Source organism: Oncorhynchus clarkii, chromosome 30, assembly GCF_045791955.1.
Source record: "Oncorhynchus clarkii lewisi isolate Uvic-CL-2024 chromosome 30, UVic_Ocla_1.0, whole genome shotgun sequence".
Taxonomy (NCBI): Eukaryota; Metazoa; Chordata; class Actinopteri; order Salmoniformes; family Salmonidae; genus Oncorhynchus; species Oncorhynchus clarkii.
In genome coordinates, this window is record NC_092176.1 from 10,310,222 (window position 1) to 10,337,829 (window position 27,608).

Sequence of the window (27,608 nt, forward strand, 5' to 3'; positions counted from 1 at the left end):
GGTTACTTATTTTCTACCACAGCTAGCTAGCAAGCTATGATGCACTAAAGTTACTCTAGAAGAGTACGTGGCTATTCAAAAAACAAGGGAATTATCTGAAAGCATGTCATCAGACTATACAGTGTAACGTCACATGTACAATAAAACATTTTGTTTCGCTTTTTGGCCCAGCTTTGTGTGTGTGTGTGTGCATGCCTCTCTCGCTGACTGTCTGTGTAATCATGTCTGTGTGTCCATCTGTCTATTTAGGAGTACCAGATGTGGCTGCAGGAGAGTTGTGGTGGACAACACTGAAGGGCATCTTCACTGAGCAATGAGCACATGTAAGACATGTACAAGCAAGTATCCCATATTAGGTACTACTACATGGATAGATAGGAGGCAGAGGTTGCAAGAGTAGAGGTAATACTGTGTACTGTATGTTTGCAAGTCATTAGAAGTCATTACTTGGCACTGATTGTTCAACCCAATGACACATTGTGTCACACACTGTGAACACACCGATCCGACAGAACTTCCTTTCTCCTCATTGGTAGTACTCAAATGAGTTGGACTTGTTGCAGAGATGCTGTCTGGTTCATTGTAGCTCAGTTGGTGAAATGGGAAAGAAGAAATAGTTACAGGAAAATAACTTCTAAATATGAGGTTTACCGGTATTCACCAAGTTTCTCATCTCTCGTTTCATGATGGGCATGAATATATGTGATGGCCCTGACTGGCCCTGAATCTATTCTACCACGCACAGAAATCTGCTCCTTTTATTCTCTGTCCCCAACGCACTAGACAACTAGTTTTGATAGCCTTTAGCCGTACCCTCATTCTACTCCTCCTCTGTTCCTCGGGTGATGTAGAGGTTAAAACTTCTTATGGCTGGGGGGCAGTTGTAATGATTTTCTTCTTCCTCTGACGAGGAGTATGAAATATCGGACCAATGCGTAGCGTGGTAAGTGTCCATAATGTATTTATTAAACTGAACACAGAATACAAAAAAACAAGAGAAATAAATGAAAACCGAAACAGTTCTGTATGGAAAGCACAGACACAGAAAACAACTACCCACAAATCATAGTGGGAAAACAGGCTGCCTAAGTATGGTTCTCAATCAGAGACAATGATAAACAGCTGCCTCTGATAGGGAACCATACTGGGCCAAACACAGAAATACAACAACATAGGACAAAACATAGAATGCCCACCCCAACTCACGCTCTGACCAAACTAAAATAGAGACATAAAAAAGGAACTAAAGTCAGGACGCGACAGCAGTATTGAGTAGCTTGGATGAAAAAGGTGCCCAGAGTAAACGAATGCTAATATTTGCATATCATTAGTGTGGATAGAAAACACTCTGAAGTTTCTAAAACTGTTTGAATGATGTATGTGAGTAAAACAGAACTCATATAGCAGGCAAAAACCTGAGAAAAAATCCAACCAGGAAGTGGGAAATCTGAGGTTGGTCGATTTTCAACTCAGCCCCTATCGAAGATACAGTGGGATATTGGTCATGTGGCACTTCCTAAGGCTTCCACTAGATGTCTACCGTCTTTAGAAACTTGTTTGAGGCTTCTACTGTCAAGTGGGGCCGAATGAGAGGGGAATGAGTCAGAGGTCTGGCAGCAGTCACGAGCTGGTCACGCGCATTTCACATGAGAGGTATCTCCAGTTCCTTTGCTTTTCTGAAGACAAAGGAATTCTCCAGTTGGAATATTATTGAAGATTTATGTTAAAAACATCCTAAAAATGTATTCCATACATCGTTTGACAAGTTTCTACGGGCTGTAACGGAACGTTTTGACATTTCATCTGCAACTAGTGAACGCGCTTCGTGAGTTTTGATTTGTTTAACAAAAGTAGCTATTTGGACATAAATGGTGAACATTATCAAACAAAACAAACATTTATTGTGGAACTGGGATTCCTGGTAGTGCATTCTGATGAAGATCATCAAAGGTAAGTGAATATTTATAATGTTATTTCTGACTTCTGTTGACTCCAACAGACAAACGAAAAAGGGATCAGTGGTGGCTAGTAGGACGGTGACGACGACCGCCGAGCACCGCCCGAACAGGCAGGAGAGCCAACCTCGGCGGAAGTCGTGACAGACCTGTACAAATCAGCTGGGCTAGACAATCTTCAACCTCTCTTTCTAAAATTATCTGCCGCCATTGTTGCAACCCATATAACTAGTCTGTTTAAACTCTCTTCGTATCGTCCGAGATTCCTAAAGATTGGAAAGCTGCCGCGGTCACCCCCTCTTCAAAGGGGGTAACACTCTAGACCCAAATAGTTACAGACCTATATCCATCCTGCCCTGCCTTTCGAAATTTTGAATCCCACCGTACCTTCTCCGCTGTGCAATCCGGTTTCCGAGCTGGTCACGGGTGCACCTCAGCCACGCTCAAGGTACTAAAAGATATCATAACCACCATCGATAAAATACAGTACTGTCTTCAACGACCTGGCCAAGGCTTTCAACTTTATCAATCACCGTATTCTTATCGGCACACTCATCAGCCTTGGTTTCTCAAATGACTGCCTCGTCTGATCCACCAACTACTTCTCAGATAGAGTTCATTGTGTCAAATCGGAAGGCCTGTTGTCCGGACCTCTGGTAGTCTCTATGGGGGTACCACAGGGTTCAAATCTCGGGCCAACTCTTTTCTCTGTATATATCAAGGATGCCTCTCTAGCTGCGAGTGATTCATTGAACCACCTCTACGCAGACGACACCATTCTGTATACATCTGGCCCTTCTTTGGACACTGTGTTAACAAACCTCCAAACGAGCTTCAATGCAATACAACACTCCTTCTGTGGCCTCCAACTGCTCTTAAATGCTAGTAAAACTAAATGCATGCTCTTCAACCGATCGCTACCCACACCCGCCCGCCCGACTAGCCTCACTACTCTGGACGGTTCTGACTTGTGGAAAATGTGGACAACTACAAATACCTAGGTGTCTGGCTAGATTGTAAACTCTTCTTCCAGACTCATATTAAGCATCTCCAATCCAAAATTAAATCTAGAATCGGCTATCTATTTTGCAACAAAGCCTCATTCACTCAGGTTGCCAAACATATCCTCGTAAAACTAACTATCCTACCGATCCTTGACTTTGGCGATATCATTTACAAAATAGCCTCCAACACTCTACTCAGCAAACTGGATGCAGTCTATCACAGTGCCATCCATTTTGTCACCAAAGCTCCATATACCACCCACCACTGTGACCTGTATGCTCTCGTCGGCTGGCCCTCCCTACATATTTATCGCCAGACCCACTGGCTCCAGGTCATCTATAAGTCTTTGCTAGGTGAAGCTCCACCTTATCTCAGCTTACTGGTCACCATAACAACGCCCACCCGTAGCACGCGCTCCAGCAGGTATATCTCACTGGTCATCCCCAAAGCCAACACCCACTTTGGCTACCTTTCCTTACAGTTCTCTGCTGCCAATGACTGGAATGAATTGCAAAAATCGCTGAAGTTGGAGACGTATATCTCCCTCACTAACTTTAAGCATCAGCTATCTGACCAGCTTACCTATCGCTGCAGCTGTACATAGCCCATCTGTAAATAGCCCACCCCAACTTCCTACCTCATCCCCATATTGTTTTTATTTACTTTTTTGCTCTTTTGCACACCAGTATTTCTACTTGCACATATCACTTCAGTGTTAATTTGCTAAATTGTAATTACCTCGCTACTATGGCCTATTTATTGCCTTACCTCCTTACACTATTTGCACACACTTGACGTTGCACTCTTTGGGTACAGCGAGCCCCATCCCCTACTCGCTGTCTCCTACGCCCAGGCTGCTGTGGTCAGAGAGAGGTCGTAAATTCCTGGAGGAGATTATCTCCTCATGGCCACAGTATAGAGACAGAGTAAATTTTCATAGAGAACAAAGAATTTCTTCCACCTCACAGAACTTGAGGTCCGAACAACATTCATGTTCTGGAAAAGGTATACAAGATCGGTGAAGAATCCAGCTACAAACTGGACCGTTCGGTACAATGTTGTTAAAGTCATGGGAGACAATACGGCCACATTACCATAACGCTGTTTATATAATAGCCTCAGATATGAGGTTTACATCTAATTGTTGTATAAGATGAATGAGTGAAAATGATATCAAATAAAATCAAATGTATTTATATAGCCCTTCTTACATCAGCTGACATCTCAAAGTGCTGTACAGAAACCCAGCCTAAAACCCCAAACAGCAAGCAATGCAGGTGTAGAAGCACGGTTTGTTAATATAGCCTAGCAGATGCTTTAATATGCCCATGCACAAATCACAGTTAACACAAATCTACTTTGTCACGACAACATCACGGACCAAAATGTAATACATTTGAAAATGATAGTTTCCGGATTAAAAAAGTTACAAGTGCATATCGGCCTACCTGATGATATGCAGCTGCTGTTTTACAAACTAATGTATTTTTCTCGAATTCATTGATGGTCAGATACTTCAGTTGTAACTGGTTCTGTTGACCTACAGTTTTACAGCTGATAGACGACTGTAGCTCTGTTCCAAACCTAGACTATCCTCTCTTAAAACAATAGCCTGTATAGAAATCAAAACCTCTCTGGTGTTGCAGCATGCGCTCATTCGCTGTCCTGCTCTGTTGTGGTATTACAAGATTCTCCAGTCATTAAAGAAATGTAGAATTTTCTCGGTCTGCAAATAAGATGATAGATTCATCCAGTGCTTTTAATATCATGGGTATCTTTTCACCCCTGCAATTGTCCGCGGTGGAATGTGAATCCACAACCTTCTGGCTACTTTGCCATGCAGGCTAATGCTTGCAAAACAAAGAACAGTTTCTAAAACTGCATATCTAAAGGCTCAGGTCTGTCCTAGGAGTGAGGGTAAACAGTAGACATGTTCTCTGATATCTACTTTATGTTTTCATTAATATTTTGGGTTCAGGAAGGGTAAGGTAAACAATAGATTTTATTGAAGGGAGGGCCATTCATTTTCATTTCAGAGAGGTCCAATTTTCACCAGCTATCCCTCAATATAAATAACGTACAGTCCCTTAGCGATGTTTACAGTATTTGCATGCTACTGCTGCATGACGGATAGCTTTAGATGTTATTATTTTGGTAGCTGGCACAATTGTGCAGATTATAGGAGTTCCTATAATGCCTTCTAGTTCTTTCTGTGTGTCAGCGAGTGCACAGTACATTCCTCTCGGGATAGTTTTATGTAATCTCTTTACTATTATTGCATGCTGTATGTGTATGTCTTAGTATCTTATAACGGGGTCCTCGTGATTGTATTGTTCCTTCCTTTTAAGACCTACGCAATCATATAAAACATCTTCAAACAGAAGAAGCTGGGTCCGCGTGTCTGTGATGACCAAGTTACAATAATAGGTCTCAACATCACATTCTAACTGGACAGCACTATAGTGGACAGAACCAAAACCAATCAGCACATAAGTACATAGAGGGTGTGGGCTCAGAAGACAACCTCTCAGACGAGCTCCAGATAGACGTTTTTTCATGGTCCTCGCTGGAATTAGCGATCAACTGTTTTTTTCCCGCCTGTTCTCTTCTTCTTCACTAAAGCAGTCATTTTGACTGCTCAGGATTTTTGGGGGGGTTTTACTCTGCCATTTTTTGAGTCATGCCCTCCTCCATCCTTGACTTTCCCTAAATAAGTCTGAATAAGTCTGTCGGTGTTAGAATCGTAATATCACAAACAAAACTGGAGTGATGCCAGTTTTAGGAAGGCATGTTTTTTTTATGGTTTTCCACGTTACCCCTCCTTCTTGCAACAGTTGGGCCTGCTCCGCTCCTTATTCCGACTGTTGAAAGTGCATTTCCTAGCTGATAATCACCCAGATAATTGCCTCGAAACTAAACCTAAACTATAAATAAACTAATTTCACACATATAACAACAGATGAAATAAATTATGTAAAGTATGATGGCGAGAAAGTGGGAGAATGGGTTGATGAGCGAGGGGGAGCAAACGGTGCCTAATTATGTAATCACCAATTGTGAATGAAGAACAGGGCAGGCCATTCTATTGTATTGATCCATTCTAATTCCAATCTTTAAAAAGTCCACCAAATCACAGCATGTTCAGTCTACTCTCACAGTGAGAGCCTGCATATTTGTACATGCTGAATAGCTTCCAATTTCTGGGAAAATATCCACATCGGGCAGCAGGTGAGAAAGTGTCAGAGAATGTGGTGATGAGGCTTGTGGAACCTTACGTTGGCAAGGGAATTCATGTCAGCGTGGACAAGTTCTTCACTTCACTGTCATTGGAAAACAAGTTGCTTGCAAAGAAGACTGGCCGGCACCATGAACAAAGTGAGACGGGAGCTCCCTGCGCAGAATAAAACACTTGCACAGTGCTGAAGAATGACAAGAAGACAAGGACACAAAGAGAAAACCGGACACTATTACGCACTACAACCAAGCAATGGTATGTCAAAGTGTCACGCAAGTGAAAGTGACGGAAATTGTGTCAACTGTTAGGACAAGGAATAACAGCTAAATGAAACCCAACTGATGCCATTTCGTGAAGACACACACAAGGACGAGCTGACAATAATTGACTATTTTTGACTGCTGTCATCTCGACACTTACACTGAGTCAAGGGTGCAACTTTCCCTGGGGACAAAATATCCCCCCAACATTCTGAAATTGCATTTCATTTCATTTCTTATTATTGGAATGTGATACAAAACGAGGCAACTGGGTGCATTAGGACCATGCGTTACGCCTCCGTGTGGTCGGGTAGGCTGTTTGGTGTGTTTTTGCGACTGGTAAAAATATAAAAATAAAAAATAAGAATTTATGTCCTACCCACTTCTAAAACCAAAGTTGCGCCCCTGCACTGAGTGCACAAAACATGCTCTTTCCATGACCTAGACTGACCAGTTGAATCCAGGAGAACGCCATGATCCCTTGTTGATGTCACCTGTTTAATACACTCCAAATAGTCTACATGAAAGGGAAGGAGACCGGTGAAAGAAGGATGTTTAAGCTGGTGAATGGGCAGGTCAAAAGATTTAAGTGCCTTTGAATCGGTATGGTAGTAAGTGCCAGGCCCACCGCTTTGTGTAAAAAAAGGAAATGCTGTTTTCACGCTCAACAGTTCCCTGTGTGTATTAAGAATGGTCCACCACCCAAAGGACATCCAGCCAACTTGACACAACTGTGGGAAGCATTGGAGTCAACATGGGCCAGCATCCCTGTGGAACGCTTTCGAGTCCATGCTATGATGAATTGAGACAATTCTGAGGGGAAAAAGGGTATGCAACTCAATATTAAGAAGGTGTTCCTAATGTTTGGTACACTCAGTGTACACAACCAAATTATTATTTTTGGGATAGCATATAGAAAATGTATTTATTACACTGTTAGAATGTTCCAGTCAGAATGACTGCTCATTAGCTTTAAGGGTGGTCCCTCAAAGCCCAGCAGTGCTCGTGTTAAAGCTGCAATATGTAACTTTTGGGGGGGGAGCGACCTGAACAAATTCACATAGAAATGTGAGTTTCTAGACCTGTCATTCTCATTGAAAGCAAGTCTAATAAGCGGTAGATCTGTTCTATGTGCATTATTTCTATGCTTCCTGTTCTTAACTTCTGTTTTTGAACCTTTTACTTCCAAACACCTGAAAATACAACATTTATGGTTATTGAAAATATATTTCACAGTGGTTTAGATGGTACAATGATTCTCTTGTCACGCCTGCTCCTACTCTCCCTCTCTGGCGCTCGAGGGCGCCAGGCTGCCCTGCATTCCGAACACCCGTCACCATCATTACGCGCAGCAGTGCTCATTGGACTCACCTGGACTCCATCCCTTTGTTGATTGCCCTGTCTATAACTGTCTGCTCCCCCATTTGCTCCCCATGTCAGCATTAATGTCGTTATGTGTTCATGTCCAGACGCTGTCCTGTCCTGTGTCCGTTGGCTATTAAATGTTCACTCCCTGTACCTGCTTCTCGTCTCTACCAGCGTCAATCCTTACAAGAATGCTGACACCACTAAAAGATTTTGGGGTTCTTGTTTTGGTTGGTGACGTCGGGTCCGTGTGCTGTCGCTGAGGGAACCGGGTGTCCCTCAGCTAACTCATCGGGTTACGCCTTAGCTGGCTCGAGAGGTCTTCTTGCCTTGGTGGGCTCGGCAGGCGCCCACCCCACGTCATGCTTCAGCCGGCCCATCAGGCTACCACGCCTCAGCCGGATCATCAGGCTCCCACGCCTGAGCCGGCTTGCCAGGCTCCCATGCCTCTGCCGGATCGCCTGGCTTCTACGCCCCAAACGGCTTTTCCAGCGCCCATGCCTCGGCCGGCCCGTCAGGCTCGCCCAGGTGGGGGGGGTACTGTCAAGCCTGCTCCCGAGGGCACCAGGCTGCCCTTAATTACGCACACCTGTCACCATCATTACACGCAGCCGCGCTCATTGGACTCACCTGGACTCTTTCCCTTTGTTGATTGCCCCGTCTATAACTGTCTACTCCCCAGTTTGTGCCCTATGTCAGCATTAATGTCGTTATGTGTTCATGTCCAGACGCTGTCCTGTCCTGTTCCATGTCCATTGCTATTAAATGTTCACTCCCTGTACCTGCTTCTCGTCTCTACCAGCGTCAATCCTTACATCTCTACACTATAGATTGCTTGTTTTGTCACATAAACAGAAATTAGGCAAACTATTCGAATTTTTAATCCATTTGGGAGAACTCATAATTGTCATTTTGGGTGAGGCCTTAAAAATTTGACAATGTGACAATTATCTAAAAAACGGTTGGGAGGCAAGCATATTTCTTTTTCATTGTGACAATCAATTAGTGGGCGCGGCCAATACACTTGACAAGATAGAGGATTGTTGAGAATGGAACGTATATGTTTTTGAATAACATTCTTAGAACGTTCTCTAAACCTTACTAACGTTTTCTTGTGGTTTTTATGGAAGGTTTTCTTAATGTCCTCGAACAATTTGAAAACATGACTTTAAATAGAACCGCGAGGAAACCTGTAGCAAACGTTATGCTTGAGTACTGAAATGGAGACCAAAATTGAAATGAAATGTAATCATGTTTGAACTTTTAGGAAATGTTCTGTTAAAGTAATAAAATACCAAGAAAATAAAATGTTTCTGTCAAGTTAATTAAATGTGCTGAGAATGTTCCAAAGCCAAGCAATTATCCAGCACCGTTCCCAGAAAGTTGTGCGATGGTTGTATCCAGAATAACCACATGACAACCATGCTTTCACCAAGCTCCAAGAAACATAGTTCTCAGAACGTTATGCGCTAGCTCTCTCTCTCTCTCTCTCGCTCTCTCCCTCTGAAGTCAGTGTGAAATTTAAGATGGAGAAAAGCTAAGGAAGGCAATAGCAAATCCTGGCTAGAGCTCCCAAATCCCACTCATCTCTCTCAGAAGAATTAGTTCCATCACATCAAGAGGAGGAAAATGAGGGATGGGAGGGGGAGAAGGGGTGGGTAGAGATGAGGAAGAATGGGAGAAGAGAGAATGGATGGGAAGGGACAGAAGGGGGAGGGGAGAATGGAGAAAGGAGAGAAGGAGAGGGGAAGGAAGGATAGAAATGGAGCGAGAAAAGGAAGTGCGCAGAGGACAGAGGGGGAGAGGTGAGGGGGAGGAAAGAGTCGGGAGAGAAAAGGAAGATGAGAGAAGGGGGAAGAAGAGGCGGGGGAAATAGAGAAGAGAAAGAAGATTAACGGGGAACAGGATGGTGAAATGTTGAATAAATGGGATTTGAATCACATAAAAGATGGCCTTGGAGAGGTTCCGTGGAGGAGAGAGGGAAGAGGGGGGAAGAGAGGAGAGGAGGGAGGATGGGAGGGGGAGAGGATGGTAAAAGGCAGGGGAGGCAGACAGGGATAGATAGGAGACTCATTTTTTCAGCAACTGCAGCTCCACACTTACGAGGTGATGGAAGAAGAGATGTATCAAAAATACAACACAAAGGTGAATAGTATTGTTTATAGCATGTCGTCTATGGCATAACAACAACTGTCATGGGATAGTTGTCGTTTAAAGCATAAACCCATCGAGCAGCCAGGATAGAATATATAGCAGGTACTTTCATAACAAAACTCATTTTTAATCCCTTATTTTTTTACTGCATTCTCCCAATTCTCTGTCTCTCTCTTACACCCCCACATACAGACACATGCATGCACGGACACACACACACACACACACACACACACACACACACACACACCCACACACACACACACACACACACACACACACACACACACAACAGACATACCACAGGAGGTTGGTGGCCCTTTAATTGGGGAGGACGTGCTCGAGGTATTGGCTGGGGTGGAATAAGTGGAATGGTATCAAATATGCCATTCAATTCGCTCTGTTCCAGTCATTATTATGAGCTGTCCTCCCCTCAGCAGCCTCCCACTGACACATACAGTGCCATGGATGTTATGACTGTTAACGGCATGTTTGGATTGGCCATGTGGCAATTCTGGCAAATGCCAGATGGGCTGGATTAGTTTTTAGTTGGGTGGGCTGGTCAAAATTGAGACACACACCAACATTTTCTTAATATAAAAATAATACAATGGAAAAAGTGATATTATTTATTTATTTTTAATGATATTTCACAATTTCCATGTTATACTAATATATAATGAGCCTTTGGTGGGTCGGCCTGGTTTTCTGATAGGCTGAGGTCCCGCAAAATGTACACCGGCCATTGCAAAGGCATAGGCATAATAGGTCTCATGGGTAGTAGCAAATATTTTTGGGTGACATTACATTAACTGTTGGATGAATACAAGGCTATTATCAGTGGGTATTATATTTAGAGTTAGATATCTAGTTAGAGTCCATTTTAGAGTCCTGTTTTGCCAGTAAATGTCACGAATACCACCGAAGGTGGCTCCCCTTCCTGTTCGGGTGGCGCTCGGTGCTCGTCGTCGCCGGTCTACTAGCTACCACCGATCCCTTTTTCCTTTTAGTTTGTTTTTGTCTAATTGTTTTCACCTGTTCCTTGTTTGGGATGAGTGTTATTTAAGTTTGTTTAGCCCGCTGGTGTTTGTGCTGGCTTGTTGTTATTGTTACGTTTGTGGTTATCGTTGTCTTTTGGGTTTTCGCTGTCCGGGTTTTTGTAACTAAGGTTTTGGGTTTGTTTGCACCTGTGTTTAGGGCTTCACCCATGTTTGGACCTGTTACTTTGTAGAGGACATTAAAGCGTTTTTCCCGTTTACTTTTGCTCTCTGCGTCTGACTCCACACCCATCACTCACCCAACGTTACAGTAAAATATAGCAACTATAGTCTAATTGTCAAGCTGAAATTCATAATCACTGGATTAGGTTGAATCATTCATTCCTGTGTTAGATGAAACAACTTATGTATTGAATACCCCAGTAATCTATGTATCATACTTCTTAATAAAGCACTGTGAATTACTTTATAAGACACTGTTACCTCAATTACTCATGACATGGGTCCGACCAAATCGTGGGCTGGTGCCACCCACTGTAAAAGTTAGTGGCACCAGAGACACCAGGGTAAAATGAGTTGGCACAGTGATGTGGGCTGGTGTAGATAAAATGCCAGGGCCGAATTATTATCCAAGTCCGCCCCTGGGTAACAGTAATTATGTTGACAAGTTGAGAAACGGCTTAGTGGGAAAACACAACTTAATCATCAGCTGACGATGGTGCTGGGGGGATGGCTGCCGTCTTTTCGACTCTTAACCACCATGCTATTTTGTGTGTTTTTTCGAGTTGTTCGTAACTTGTTTTGTACATAATGTTTATGCTCTTATGACCGAAAAGAGCTTCTGGACATCAGAACTGCGATTACTCACCTCAAATTGGACGAAGAGTTTTTCTTCAATGAGTCGGACGGGAGGGGTATACTACAGACACCGACCAGGCCCAGATCCCCGTCATTCGCTGGAGAAGGAAAATGAGATTTCGCGGGAAAAGATCAGGGTGCCTTGTGAGGATCAGGCGACAAGAGGCTTATTTGCGTTTGCCTTCCATCCTGCTAGCTTACGTTCATCACTGGAAAATAAATTGAATAAACTGAAAGCACGTATATCCTACCAATGGGACATTAAAAAACTGTAATATCTTATGTTTCACCGAGTTGTGGCTGAACGACGACATTAAGAACATAGCTGGCGGGTTACACATTCTATCGGTACTCTAACAGCAGCCTCTGGGAAGACACGGGGCGGGGGCCTATGCATATATGTAAACAACAGCTGGTGCACGATATCTAAGGAAGTCTCAAGGTTTTGCTCACCTGAGGTAGAGTATCTCATGATAAGCTGTATACCACACTATCTACCTAGAGAGTTTTCATCTGTATTTTTTGTATCTGTCTACATACCACCACAGACCGATGTTGTCACTAAAACCGCACTCAATGAGCTGTATACCTCTATAAGCAAACAGGAAAACGCTCATCCAGAGGTGGCGCTCCTGGTGGCTGGGGACTTTAATGCAGGGAAACTTAAATCAGTTTTACCTCATTTCTATCAACATGTTGATTGTGCAACCAGAGGGAAAAACATTTCAGACCACCTTTACTCCACACACATAGATGGATACAAAGCAGGATGCACCAGTGACTAGGTCTATAAAAAAGTGGTCAGATGAAGCAGATGCTAAACTACAGGACTGTTTTGCTAGCATAGACTGGAATATGTTCCGGGATTCTTCCGATGGCATTGAGAAGTACACCACATCCATCACTGGCTTCATCAATAAGTGCATCGAGGACGTCATCCTCACAGTGACTGTACATACATACCCCAACCAGAAGCCATGGATTACAAGCAACATTCACACTGAGCTAAATGGTAAAGCTGACGCTTTCAAGAAGCGGGACTCTAACCTGGAAGCTTATAAGAAATCCCGCTATGCCCTCCGACGAACCATCAAACAGGCAAAGCGGCAATACAGGACTAAGATCGAATCATACTACACCGGCTCCGACGAGAGTCGGATGTGGCAGGACTTTCAAACTATTACAGACTACAAAGGGAAGCACAGCCGAGTGCTGCCCAGTGACACGAGCCTACCAGATGAGCTAAATAACTTCTATGCTCGCTTTGAGACAAGTAACGCTGAAACATGCATGAGAGCATCAGCTGTTCCGGCCGACTGTGTGATCACGCTCTCCGCAGCCGATGTAAGACAATTTAAACAGGTCAACATTCCCAAGGCCGCAGGGCCAGACGGAATACCAGGATGTGAACTCCGAGCATGCGCTGACCAACTGGCAAGTGTCTTCACTGACATTTTCAACCTCTCTCTGTCTGAATCTGTAATACCAATATGTTTCAAGCAGACCACCATATTCCCTGTGCCCAAGAACACTAAGGTAACCTGCCTAAATGACTACTGACCAGTAGCACTCACGTCATCAACACCATTATCCCAGAAACCCTAGACGCACTCAAATTAGCATACCGCACCAACAGATCCACATCAGATGTAATCTCTATTGCACTCCACACTGCCCTTTCACACCTGGACAAAAGGAAAACCTATGTGAGTATGCTATCCATTGACTACAGCTCAGCGTACAACACCATAGTGCCCTCAAAGCTCATCACTAAGCTAAGGACCCTGGAACTAAACACCTCCCTCTGAAACTGGATCCTGGACTTCCTGACAGCCCCCCCCCCCCCCCCTCCCCAGGTGGTAAGGGTAGGTAACAACACATCCGCCACGCTGATCCTTAACACGGGAGCCCCTCAGGGGTGTGTGCTCAGCCCCCTCCTCTACTCCCTGTTCACTCATGACTGCACAGCCAGGCACGACTCCAACATACATCATTAAGTTTGTTGATGGCATATCAGTGGTAGGCCGGATCGCCAACAACGATGAGACAGCCTATAGGGAGGAGGTCAGAGACCTGACTGTGTGGTGCAATGACAACAACCTCTCCCTCAACGTTATCAAGACAAATGACATGATTGTGGACTACAGGAAAAGGAGGACCGAGCACGCCCCTATTCTCATCGACGGGGCTGTAGTGGAGCAGGTTGAGAGCTTCAAGTTCCTTGGCGTTCACATCACCAACAAACTAACGTGGTCCAAGCACACCAAGACAGCTGTGAAGAGTGTCACGACAAAACCTATTCCCCCTCAGGAGACTGAAAAGATTTGGCATGGGTCCTCAGATCCTCAAAAGGTTTTACAGCTGCACCGTTGCATCCTGATGGGTTGCATAACTGCCTGGTATCGCAACTGCTCAGCCTCCGACCACAAGGCACTATAGAGGGTAGTGTGTACGGCCCAGTACATCACTGGGGTCAAGCTTCCTGCAATCTAGGACCTATATACTATGCGGTGTCAGAGGAAGGCCCAAAAAATGGTCCAATCAAATGGCCACCCGGACTATTTACATTGACACTCCCCCACACTGCTTCTACTCGCTGTTATTATCTATGCATAGTCACTTTATCCCTACATACATGTGCAAATTACTGCAACTAACCTGTACGCTGTATGTTGACTCGGTACCGGTACCCCATGTATATACTGTAGCCTAATTACTGTTATTTTATTGTGTTACTCTTTATATTATTTTTTACTTTAGTTTATTTAGTAAATATTTTCAGAACTCTATTTCTTGAACTGCATAGTTGGGGGCTTGTAACTAAGCATTTCACATTAAAGTCTCCACCTGTTGATTTCAGCGCATGCGACAAATACAATTTGATTTGATTTAGTACACTACCACAAACACACACACACACACACACACACACACACACACACACACACTGAGAATACAAAGCTTTTAAAACAAACAACAAACAAAGAAGATAATTTAAAACTCAAACAGTTTATCTAATATCACACACACCCAAATTAACAACGTCCTCTGGTTATTTTGCATACAACCTTCCCACAACTTTCTGGGAATGGTGCAGGACAGTTGCTTGGCTTCGGAACATTCTTAGCAAGAAAATAATGTTTTTTTGCCAAGTTCCTTAAATTTGAAGGAATTTGACAAAAAAAGTTGCTTTTAAGGAACTATATAAAAATATATTTTCTTGGTATTTCATTTTTTTAACAGAACATTTCCTAAAAGTTCAAACATGGTTACCTTTAATTTCAATGTTGTTCTAGGTACGTTCTCCAGCTGGTTTGACATTGGTAATGTTCTCAAATAGTTCAGAAAATATTAAGAAACAACGTTCTTCTGTGGCAATTTCGGTATTTCAGCATAACGTTTCCTACAGGTTTAAACATGGTTAAATTTCATTTCAATGTTGTTCTAGGAACGTTCTCCAGCTGTTTGACATTGGTAATGTTCTCAAATAGTTCAGAAAACATGAAGAAACGACGTTCTTCTTTGGGAATTTCAGTACTTCAGCATAACGTTTCCTGCAGGTTTCCTCATGATTCTATTTAAAGTCACGTTCTTAAATTATTCCGAGAAAGTTACAAAATGAATGTTCTTCAGTGGGAATTTCAGTCCTTCAGCATAACGTTTCCTACAGGTTCTTTATGGTTCAATTTAAAGTAATGTTCTTAAATCGTTCAGAGAACATTAATGAGTGCTTGTCTCCTTTGAAATGGGGTCTCTTTGAATAGACTACAATGAACAGCTTTATATGCTTACAAAAACATGATATGCTAGCTCCATCCTGGCTGTGAAGTGGACTAATTCCATGGATAGAGAACAGAAGATTATAGGTTTGAATCTCACTGATGCCATGCCACAAAAGAAAACAAATGTGTTTGCATGGTTAATGCATGAATTTCCATTTGTCATATCTGTGCTTGGAGTTTTTAAAAAGTTACACCAAAATAAGCTACAAGTGTTATTACAAGTCTTATATAAACATTCAGAGGAAGTTATTCAAAAACCTCTAAATAACCTAATTTCTGTTCGTACAGCTTCTATAAAACCTCCCAGGAAAACTTTCAAGGAACCACAGTAAAACATTCTCAGAACCTCCCTGCAACCTAAAAACTTCCAAGGAATCAAATGTGGTAGGTGGGAAGTGTCCTACATACAAGTCCTTTAAATTGTGCATTTGCATACACACGAAGACATACAGTGTTTTAATTTTTGAAGGTTGGGCACAGTGTGAGACACACTCACAGACAAACAAACACACACAAGTCCACAAGCATTCCAGCAGATCTGCTAGCCTGTCTACAGTACCTCCATTCCCTCACCATGTGTGTGCGACGGTGAACCTCCTCTGTTTGTGGTTGTTGTTGTTGATCATCATGCGGCGGAGCAGGCGAGGGGAGTTCCGGGGGGAGAGGCGGGGGGAGATGGAGGAGGGCGAGCGGCGGTGGCCCCGGGTCCTCTCCGGCTGCAGCAGGTTCTCTCTCAGGATCTTCACCAGGTCCTCGTTCAGACCGATATGTTTGGCCATGGGGGGCACTGCCAGGGTGTCCACCCCTACGCCAACTGCCACCCCAACCCCCATGCCAGCCTGCTGGGCCATGCCCAACCTGGGTATACCACCACCAGAAACAGTTGAATGACTGTATACGACAGCCAGTCAACCAGGAGGACCGTATACGACAGTAACAGTCTGGAACAGCTAGTGACCGTCCACAGCAGTCCGCTAAGATGTCTGCAGTTAAACAACGTGCCAAATCTCCAATACAAAACCCCACGGGAGAGGCATTGGAAACTCTCAACTCTAGTCCTCTTTTCTTATTTTTTTTTTACTGAACAAAGAATTCAGAATTCACCACAAAAAGAAAAATAGAAAATGAAAGAATACTCTTGTTCTCTTTCCGTCTCTCTCCTTCTCCAGCTGATGGATGGATGCGTATGTTCAGGTCTGTTCTGTTCTTCTGCTGGAGAGGACTGAGAGCTGTTGCTGTGAAGGTGTGACAAAGAGAGAGAAGGGATGGAGCGAAGGAGGAGAGTGAAAGGGGGATTCGTCTTTCCCAGCTCTTTAATGTACTGTTACCCAGCCAGGCACGGCACAGACATGTAAGCCAGTGAGGTGCAACCTAGTCCAATGCAGCCCAGTCCGGTCATGCACAGCAAAGCTCTGTAGAACAGTTTGTTACAGCCAAGCCCAGGAAAATGCAGACCTATTCCAGTGCAGTAACCCAGTCCAGTCCAGTTTGGTGTTGTGCAGTCCTGTCGCAGTCCAGCCTTGTAAGCCAGTACAGTAGAGTCCAGTGCAACAGCCCAGTCCAGCGCAGCCCTACCCTGCCTCTCCTCTGGTGCCTAGCAGAGCCTGGTGTAGACTGCAGGCTGTCTGTGTGCTAATGATCCTCTGGAGCAACGCTGAGCGTCAGAGCCCAGTACAGCACTGCCACAGTTATAGCTCTCCTCTCCTCTAATCCACGCTATGGTTGCCTAGGAAATTCTGCTCCGACGCAGCGGGAGGATGTGTATGTGAATGTGTGTGTGAGACAAAGAGTAGGCTATACGTAATGATCAGAACAAGGTTGTGTGTGTGTTGGAGAGTGTGTGTGGACAATGATCAGGGAAGAGAAAGGAGATTGAGTGATGGAGTGATAGAAAGACAGGGAGAAAGAAAGACAAAGAGTAAGTGTCTTTTAAGATGAGATGAGACATGGTTGTGTGACAGGGCAAGGCTGGGTGTGGACAGTATGCATATGTATGGGTACAGTATATGCACATGAGTGAAAATGCATGTGTGTGTGTGTGTGTGTGTGTGTGTGTGTGTGTGTGTGTGTGTGTGTGTGTGTGTGTGTGTGTGTGTGTGTGTGTGTGTGTGTGTGTGTGTGTGTGTGTGTGTGTGTGTGTGTGTGTGTGTGTGTGTGTGTGTGTGTGTGTGTGTGTGCGTGCGTGCGTGCGTGCGTGCGTGCGTGCGTGCGTGTGTGTGTGTGTAAACAGAGAAATGAGAGTGAAGGGCGTAGGTTACTCCTGGATCACTTGTCAGGTAGTGCAGCAGACAGCACTAAAAGCACCCACTAGTTATTGAGTAACCCTCAGCCCACTAGAAGCTGGACACACATTAGTTATTGAGTAACCCTCAGCCCACTAGAAGCAGGACACACATTAGTTATTGAGTAACCCTCAGCCCACTAGAAGCAGGACACACATTAGTTATTGAGTAACCCTCAGCCCACTAGAAGCAGGACACACATTAGTGGATCAGGACAGGGTACGGCCGTGTTAGGTGCTTCACCAGGTGGATGTGTAATAATGAATTTGATTTCATCTGCCCTAACCTTTGACAAAGGGGAGAAGACAAGGAGAGGAATCCTCTTCAGACTTGAGATGCACCCTTGTACTGAGCCGCTCACCATTAAAGAGGAGCTGATGTCATCTCTCATCTAGTTCCTAGAAAAAAAGCCATCCCCCTTCCCAACATCTCTCATCTCTCACTTCTGTTGTTCAGATAGTGTCAGACTGATCACATTCTCTCCTTCTATCCTTCAAATCGCTCCACTAATGTTTTCTTTCTTCCCTTACCTCCGTGACTTTTATCTCTGATATTCAGGCATTTTGACTGCCTAGCGATAAAGCAATGTCATTTTCAAATAGCGGCCATTGAACATGTGAGGCTCTAATGGTGTTAAACTGTATAATGTATACCTCAGACATCACAGTATCTAGTGAAAAAGGAAGGCTCCTTTTTCCGCTGATCAACATGTATAGCCTACTTGGATATCTAGCGATGGCTCAAAGCGATCAGCTATTCATATGTTCCTCCATTGTGTTCTTCCATACTCCTGTAGAAGCAGTTTATCATCCATTGAGAGTGGAGAGAACATTATTGGTGAGACTAAGGACTGAAGAGGCCAGCATATAAATCCATTTCGCTGACCCCATCTCTACCCAGCAATATTGAGCTTGATCCCTCTGTTGTCCACAAGCCATTCTGTAAGAGCAGACCCATATCTAGTCTAAAGATAACAGAGTAAAGCCTCAGAGTAGGAACACTGGCATTTACAAAGTCTTACAGCAACCACTTCGACCAGCCATAGCTGGGTTCATCTTTAATCTTGCGACTGAGACTAGATGCCGTGAGAATCATGAGTATGCTAATGTCTTGTGAGAAGAAGAAAAAGAATATCCGCACCCTTTAGATGCTCAAAGCGTTTCATGCAGCATCTTTTCAACCACATCTCTTGGAGCATCTACTGTACGCACACAGTATGCACCCTCTGATCTGCCTCTTCTCTGGGTACTTACAGCGGGTAAGCAGCCTCCTCATGTCCATCCTCCTCTTACAGGCTATTTACAGAGAGAAACGACTCGGGGAAAGGCAGATGAACTCAGAATGTCACAGGAAATTACACAATCACTTTCAGTCCAGAGCACCTGTGGCGCATCACCGACTGAGTTTTATGCAGATAAGGGCAGTTCATTTTAAAGGTCAGAATTAGCAAGGCAGTATAGACTACATATAGGAGTTCAATTATGATAGCAGACTGAAATGTTAAAACGTCTTGTGTAGTCAGTATTGTACACTCATCCTCTGTCTCCATCTCCTCCTCCTCCTTCTAATTATGATAACCCCATAATCATCACTATCATCAACATCATTGTCCTCAGCATAGCAACCATTATCATAACCATCGTCACCATCCATCCATCCACCATCGTCATCATCATCATTGTCACCATTGCCATCGTCATCATCATTGTCACCATCACCTTCATCATCATTATCATCATCCTCCTCAGCACTGTAACTCAGGTTTGCAGGTGCCTGTGAGAGTCTTTACAGGCACCACCTTTGGGCCAAACAGTGTCACTACAACAGACCAACAGAAATCACAACTGGGAAAGTGTTTTAATGCTACAGTGTTAAAATGGGAGCAATTGTAACATTTTCAATTTCTCCAACAGAAACGAGATAGAGTGATTAAACTCACACAGTATTGCCCATTTAGGTTCTCTCCCTGCTTGAAAAGTTACAGCCAAATATCTCACTATTTTTCTTACTACCGTCCTGAGCATTATTGTCCAAGAATTCAAACTAGCATAATTTTCATCACTTTATGTTGGCTAAACATTGACATGATTGACATGTGCCACTATTGTGGTCAAGACTTCTGGGTTGAGGGCAATTGTAACTGCGTTAAATTGTAATTAGCCTTGTGGTCCTGTAGAGTGTCAAATAAGTTGTAAACAGATATCATTTGGGCACCATCAGACTATTCAGATGATGTGAGAGGAACTGAATGGCCATGCACAAACATGGGTGTTACTGTAAATATTGGTTACGTACATAAACATACATATATATTTCTTGCCAAATCATTACATATGTCTATGATAATATGATTAACAGTAAACATTCATGTTTTTTTTAAGTTAAGTTAATTTAGTTGGTATATTTCTACATGTTACATATGTTACATACTTTTACAATTCCCCTAGGCACGAGGGCAAACGTAACGACGGGACTTTTCAGCCTAAAATCAATATTGTGATCCGATTGTCTTATATACAGACCTAGAAATGGTATGAATGATTAGGAGACCGATGTAAGTTTCTAATATAAAAATAATGACTGGCCTAGTTCGGGTGGTCTTTGAGCAATATATTTAAAGACATAAACTTTTACAATTGCCCCAGGTCTACCCTAGTTTGTCAGTCAGCTAGGTAGCAGTTGTATTCAATGACCCTTCCTCACCCACACTGTAAATTATTATTAAGTAACTAGTTCCACAGACTTTTTTTTTGTTTACTCAACTTTTCGGTCGAAGTGTTAACTGAACTAAAACAAATTAGTTGGCCCAAACTTAGCTTGTGAAAAAGTAGTAAAAAATGAAATCAACTTAAAATGATGTGTTTGCTCAACGTGATGTGTTTGCTCTCATACAGTATGTTCATTCAACTATTAATTATTGTCTGGGCATCTTACCTAAAAGAAGTCCGTGGAACTATAGTAGTTCCACAGTTGCGTTGAATGAAGACCGACAGCAATAGGGGTAGGGGAAAGTGGTAGGTAACATGTTCCAAGTTAGGATATTTCCCAGTAAATGCTAAGAAAAGAATGGGTACACAAACCAGGTATTTAAAAAGTTCAACCCTTACAAATAAATATTTCCTTTTTGAAACTGCAGTGAAAATGCAGTAAATGCTGTCGACTGTGGTATTTTGGACGGAGTAATTGCAGAATAACTGCAGTGTACTGCAAAATTACTGAAGTAAAAAAAACTTATTTTGGACACAGTATTTTCAGCATACTGCAGTTATACTCCACTCCTTCTGTTCACCTGATTTAGAATTCCTCACAATCAAATGTAGACCGCATTATCTACCAAGAGAATTCTCTTCGATTATAATCACAGCCGTATATATCCCCCCCCAAGCAGACACATCGTTGGCTCTGAATGAACTTTATTTGACTCTTTGCAAACTGGAAACCATTTATCCGGAGGCTGCATTCATTGTAGCTGGGGATTTTAACAAGGCTAATCTGAAAACAAGACTCCCCAAATTTTATCAGCATATCGATTGCGCAACCAGGGGTGGAAAGACCTTGGATCATTGTTACTCTAACTTCCGCGACGCATATAAGGCCCTGCCCCGCCCCCCTTTCGGAAAAGCTGACCACGACTCCATTCTGTTGATCCCTGCCTACAGACAGAAACTAAAACAAGAGGCTCCCACGCTGAGGTCTGTCCAACGCTGGTCCGACCAAGCTGACTCCACACTCCAAGACTGCTTCCATCACGTGGACTGGGACATGTTTCGTATTGCGTCAGACAACAACATTGACGAATACGCTGATTCGGTGTGCGAGTTCATTAGAACGTGCGTTGAAGATGTCGTTCCCATAGCAACGATTAAAACATTCCCTAACCAGAAACCGTGGATTGATGGCAGCATTCGTGTGAGACTGAAAGCGCGAACCACTGCTTTTAATCAGGGCAAGGTGTCTGGTAACATGACCGAATACAAACAGTGCAGCTATTCCCTCCGCAAGGCTATCAAACAAGCTAAGCGTCAGTACAGAGACAAAGTAGAATCTCAATTCAACGGCTCAGACACAAGAGGCATGTGGCAGGGTCTACAGTCAATCACGGACTACAGGAAGAAATCCAGCCCAGTCACGGACCAGGATGTCCTGCTCCCAGGCAGACTAAATAACTTTTTTGCCCGCTTTGAGGACAATACAGTGCCACTGACACGGCCTGCAACGGAAACTTGCGGTCTCTCCTTCACTGCAGCCGAGGTGAGTAAGACATTTAAACGTGTTAACCCTCGCAAGGCTGCAGGCCCAGACGGCATCCCCAGCCGCGCCCTCAGAGCATGCGCAGACCAGCTGGCCGGTGTGTTTACGGACATATTCAATCAATCCCTATACCAGTCTGCTGTTCCCACATGCTTCAAGAGGGCCACCATTGTTCCTGTTCCCAAGAAAGCTAAGGTAACTGAGCTAAACGACTACCGCCCCGTATCACTCACTTCCGTCATCATGAAGTGCTTTGAGAGACTAGTCAAGGACCATATCACCTCCACCCTACCTGACACCCTAGACCCACTCCAATTTGCTTACCGCCCAAATAGGTCCACAGACGATGCAATCTCAACCACACTGCACACTGCCCTAACCCATCTGGACAAGAGGAATACCTATGTGAGAATGCTGTTCATTGACTACAGCTCGGCATTCAACACCATAGTACCCTCCAAGCTCGTCATCAAGCTCGAGACCCTGGGTCTCGACCCCGCCCTGTGCAACTGGGTACTGGACTTCCTGACGGGCCGCCCCCAGGTGGTGAGGGTAGGCAACAACATCTCCTCCCCGCTGATCCTCAACACTGGGGCCCCACAAGGGTGCGTTCTGAGCCCTCTCCTGTACTCCCTGTTCACCCACGACTGCGTGGCCACGCACGCCTCCAACTCAATCATCAAGTTTGCGGACGACACAACAGTGGTAGGCTTGATTACCAACAACGACGAGACGGCCTACAGGGAGGAGGTGAGGGCCCTCGGAGTGTGGTGTCAGGAAAATAACCTCACACTCAACGTCAACAAAACTAAGGAGATGATTGTGGACTTCAGGAAACAGCAGAGGGAACACCCCCCTATCCACATCGATGGAACAGTAGTGGAGAGGGTAGCAAGTTTTAAGTTCCTCGGCATACACATCACAGACAAACTGAATTGGTCCACTCACACAGACAGCATTGTGAAGAAGGCGCAGCAGCGCCTCTTCAACCTCAGGAGGCTGAAGAAATTTGGCTTGTCACCAAAAGCACTCACAAACTTCTACAGATGCACAATCGAGAGCATCCTGGCGGGCTGTATCACCGCCTGGTACGGCAACTGCTCCGCCCTCAACCGTAAGGCTCTCCAGAGGGTAGTGAGGTCTGCACAACGCATCACCGGGGGCAAACTACCTGCCCTCCAGGACACCTACACCACCCGATGTCACAGGAAGGCCATAAAGATCATCAAGGACATCAACCACCCGAGCCACTGCCTGTTCACCCCGCTATCATCCAGAAGGCGAGGTCAGTACAGGTGCATCAACGCTGGGACCGAGAGACTGAAAAACAGCTTCTATCTCAAGGCTATCAGACTGTTAAACAGCCACCACTAACATTGAGTGGCTGCTGCCAACACACTGACACTGACTCAACTCCAGCCACTTTAATAATGGGAATTGATGGGAAATGATGTAAATATATCACTAGCCACTTTAAACAATGCTACCTTATATAATGTTACTTACCCTACATTATTCATCTCATATGCATACGTATATACTGTACTCTATATCATCGACTGTATCCTTATGTAATACATGTATCACTAGCCACTTTAACTATGCCACTTTGTTTACATACTCATCTCATATGTATATACTGTACTCGATACCATCTACTGTATCTGCCTATGCTGCTCTGTACCATCACTCATTCATATATCCTTATGTACATATTCTTTATCCCCTCACACTGTGTACAAGACAGTAGTTTTGGAATTGTTAGTTAGATTACTTGTTGGTTATTACTGCATTGTCGGAACTAGAAGCACAAGCATTTCGCTACACTCGCATTAACATCTGCTAACCATGTGTATGTGACAAATAAAATTTGATTTGATTTGATTTGATTTGATTTGTTGACTTCTGTAATCGTAAAAGCCCTGGTTTCATGCATGTTAACATCAGAAGCCTCCTCCCTAAGTGTGTTTTACTCACTGCTTTAGCAGACTCTGCCAACATTGATGTCCATGCCGTGTCTGAATCCTGGCTTAGGAAAGCCACCAAAAATGTGGAGATTTCCATCCACAAATACAATATTTTCCATCAAGATAGAACTGCCAAATGGGGAGGAGTTGCAATCTACTGCAGAGATTGCTTGCAAAGCATACCTTTTAAAAACTTTTTGCCCAAACAGTTTGAGCTTCTAATTTTAAAAATATATCTCTCCAGAATAGAGGTCGACCGATTATGATTTTTCAACGCCGATAACGATACCGATTATTGGAGGACCAAAAAAGCCAATACCGATTAATCGCCCGATTTTTGTATTCATTTATTTGTAATAATGACAATTACAACAATACTGAATGAACACTTATTTTAACTTAATATAATACATCAATAAAAATCAATTTAGCCTCAAATAAATAATGAAACATGTTCAATTTGGTGCAAAAACAAAGTGTTGGAGAAGTAAAAGTGCAATATGCGCCATGTAAAAAAAGCTAACGTTTGAGTTCCTTGCCCAGAACATGAGAACATATGAAAGTTGGTGGTTCCTTTTAACATGAGACTTCAATATTCCAAGGTAAGAGGTTTTAGGTTGCAGTTAATATAGTATTTATAGGACTATTTTTCTCTATACCATTTGCATTTCATATACGTTTGACTATTGGATGTTCTTATTTATTTATTTTTATTTATTTTACCTTTATTTAACCAGGTAGGCAAGTTGAGAACAAGTTCTCATTTACAATTGCGACCTGGCCAAGATAAAGCAAAGCAGTTCGACAGATACAACAACACAGAGTTACACATGGAGTAAAACAAACATACAGTCAATAATAAAGTATAAACAAGTCTATATACAATGTGAGCAAATGAGGTGAGAAGGGAGGTAAAGGCAAAAAAGGCCTTGGTGGCAAGGTAAATACAATATAGCAAGTAAAACACTGGAATGGTAGTTTTGCAATGGAAGAATGTGCAAAGTAGAAATAAAAATAATGGGAAAAAAATAAAAATAATGGGGTGCAAAGGAGCAAAATAAATAAATAAATTAAATACAGTTGGGAAAGAGGTAGTTGATAGGGCTAAATTATAGGTGGGCTATGTACAGGTGCAGTAATCTGTGAGCTGCTCTGACAGTTGGTGCTTAAAGCTAGTGAGGGAGATAAGTGTTTCCAGTTTCAGAGATTTTTGTAGTTCGTTCCAGTCATTGGCAGCAGAGAACTGGAAAGAGAGGCGGCCAAAGAAAGAATTGGTTTTGGGGGTGACTAGAGAGATATACCTGCTGGAGCGTGTGCTACAGGTGGGAGATGCTATGGTGACCAGCGAGCTGAGATAAGGGGGAACTTTACCTAGCAGGGTCTTGTAGATGACATGGAGCCAGTGGGTTTGGCGACGAGTATGAAGCGAGGGCCAGCCAACGAGAGCGTACAGGTCGCAATGGTGGGTAGTATATGGGGCTTTGGTGACAAAACGGATTGCACTGTGATAGACTGCATCCAATTTGTTGAGTAGGGTATTGGAGGCTATTTTGTAAATTACATCGCCAAAGTCGAGGATTGGTAGGATGGTCAGTTTTACAAGGGTATGTTTGGCAGCATGAGTGAAGGATGCTTTGTTGCGAAATAGGAAGCCAATTCTAGATTTAACTTTGGATTGGAGATGTTTGATATGGGTCTGGAAGGAGAGTTTACAGTCTAACCAGACACCTAAGTATTTGTAGTTGTCCACGTATTCTAAGTCAGAGCCGTCCAGAGTAGTGATGTTGGACAGGCGGGTAGGTGCAGGCAACGATCGGTTGAAGAGCATGCATTTAGTTTTACTTGCATTTAAGAGCAATTGGAGGCCACGGAAGGAGAGTTGTATGGCATTGAAGCTTGCCTGGAGGGTTGTTAACACAGTGTCCAAAGAAGGGCCGGAAGTATACAGAATGGTGTCGTCTGCGTAGAGGTGGATCAGAGACTCACCAGCAGCAAGAGCGACCTCATTGATGTATACAGAGAAGAGAGTCGGTCCAAGAATTGAACCCTGTGGCACCCCCATAGAGACTGCCAGAGGTCCGGACAACAGACCCTCCGATTTGACACACTGAACTCTATCAGAGAAGTAGTTGGTGAACCAGGCGAGGGAATCATTTGAGAAACCAAGGCTGTTGAGTCTGCCGATGAGGATGTGGTGATTGACAGAGTCGAAAGCCTTGGCAAGATCAATGAATACGGCTGCACAGTAATGTTTCTTATCGATGGCGGTTAAGATATCGTTTAGGACCTTGAGCGTGGCTGAGGTGCACCCATGACCAGCTCTGAAACCAGATTGCATAGCAGAGAAGGTATGGTGAGATTCAAAATGGTCGGTAATCTGTTTGTTGACTTGGCTTTCGAAGACCTTAGAAAGGCATGGTAGGATAGATATAGGTCTGTAGCAGTTTGGGTCAAGAGTGTCCCCCCCTTTGAAGAGGGGGATGACCGCAGCTGCTTTCCAATCTATGGGAATCTCAGACGACACGAAAGAGAGGTTGAACAGGCTAGTAATAGGGGTGGCAACAATTTCGGCAGATAATTTTAGAAAGAAAGGGTCCAGATTGTCTAGCCCGGCTGATTTGTAGGGGTCCAGATTTTGCAGCTCTTTCAGAACATCAGCTGAATGGATTTGGGAGAAGGAGAAATGGGGAAGGCTTGGGCGAGTTGCTGTTGGGGGTGCAGTGCTGTTGACAGGGGTAGGAGTAGCCAGGTGGAAAGCATGGCCAGCAGTAGAAAAATGCTTATTGAAATTTTCAATTATGGTGGATTTATCAGTGGTGACAGTGTTTCCTATCTTCAGTGCAGTGGGCAGCTGGGAGGAGGTGTTCTTATTCTCCATGGACTTTACAGTGTCCCAGAACTTTTTTGAGTTAGTGTTGCAAGAAGCAAATTTCTGCTTGAAAAAGCTAGCCTTGGCTTTTCTAACTGCCTGTGTATAATGGTTTCTAGCTTCCCTGAACAGCTGCATATCACGGGGGCTGTTCGATGCTAATGCAGAACGCCATAGGATGTTTTTGTGTTGGTTAAGGGCAGTCAGGTCTGGGGAGAACCAAGGGCTATATCTGTTCCTGGTTCTAAATTTCTTGAATGGGGCATGTTTATTTAAGATGGTTAGGAAGGCATTTAAAAAAAATATCCAGGCATCCTCTACTGACGGGATGAGGTCAATATCCTTCCAGGATACCCCGGCCAGGTCGATTAGAAAGGCCTGCTCGCTGAAGTGTTTCAGGGAGCGTTTTACAGTGATGAGAGGAGGTCGTTTGACCGCTGACCCATTACGGATGCAGGCAATGAGGCAGTGATCGCTGAGATCTTGGTTGAAGACAGCAGAGGTGTATTTAGAGGGGAAGTTGTTGTTACTTATAGGTACTATAGTATTGCCAGTGTAACAGTATAGTTTCCGTCCCTCTCCTCGCCCCTACCTGGGCTCGAACCAGTAACACACCGACAACAGCCA

At 43.8% G+C, this 27,608-nt stretch overlaps 1 protein-coding gene across 3 annotated transcripts in view; it reads right to left on the reverse strand.

Annotated features, from left to right (window-relative positions):
- Positions 1–27,608, reverse strand: part of LOC139389876 (3',5'-cyclic-AMP phosphodiesterase 4D-like) — a 286,348-nt gene that overhangs the window by 165,464 nt on the left and 93,276 nt on the right. Inside the window, exon 1 of one of the 3 annotated variants that reach the window (XM_071136882.1) lies at positions 16,186–16,301. The exons of the other annotated variants lie outside the window; for them this stretch is intronic. Coding sequence (XP_070992983.1) covers positions 16,186–16,241 — 56 coding nt within the window. The 5' untranslated portion in view covers positions 16,242–16,301. Of the gene's footprint in view, positions 1–16,185; positions 16,302–27,608 lie in introns of those variants that run through there. 3 annotated transcript variants of the gene reach the window in all.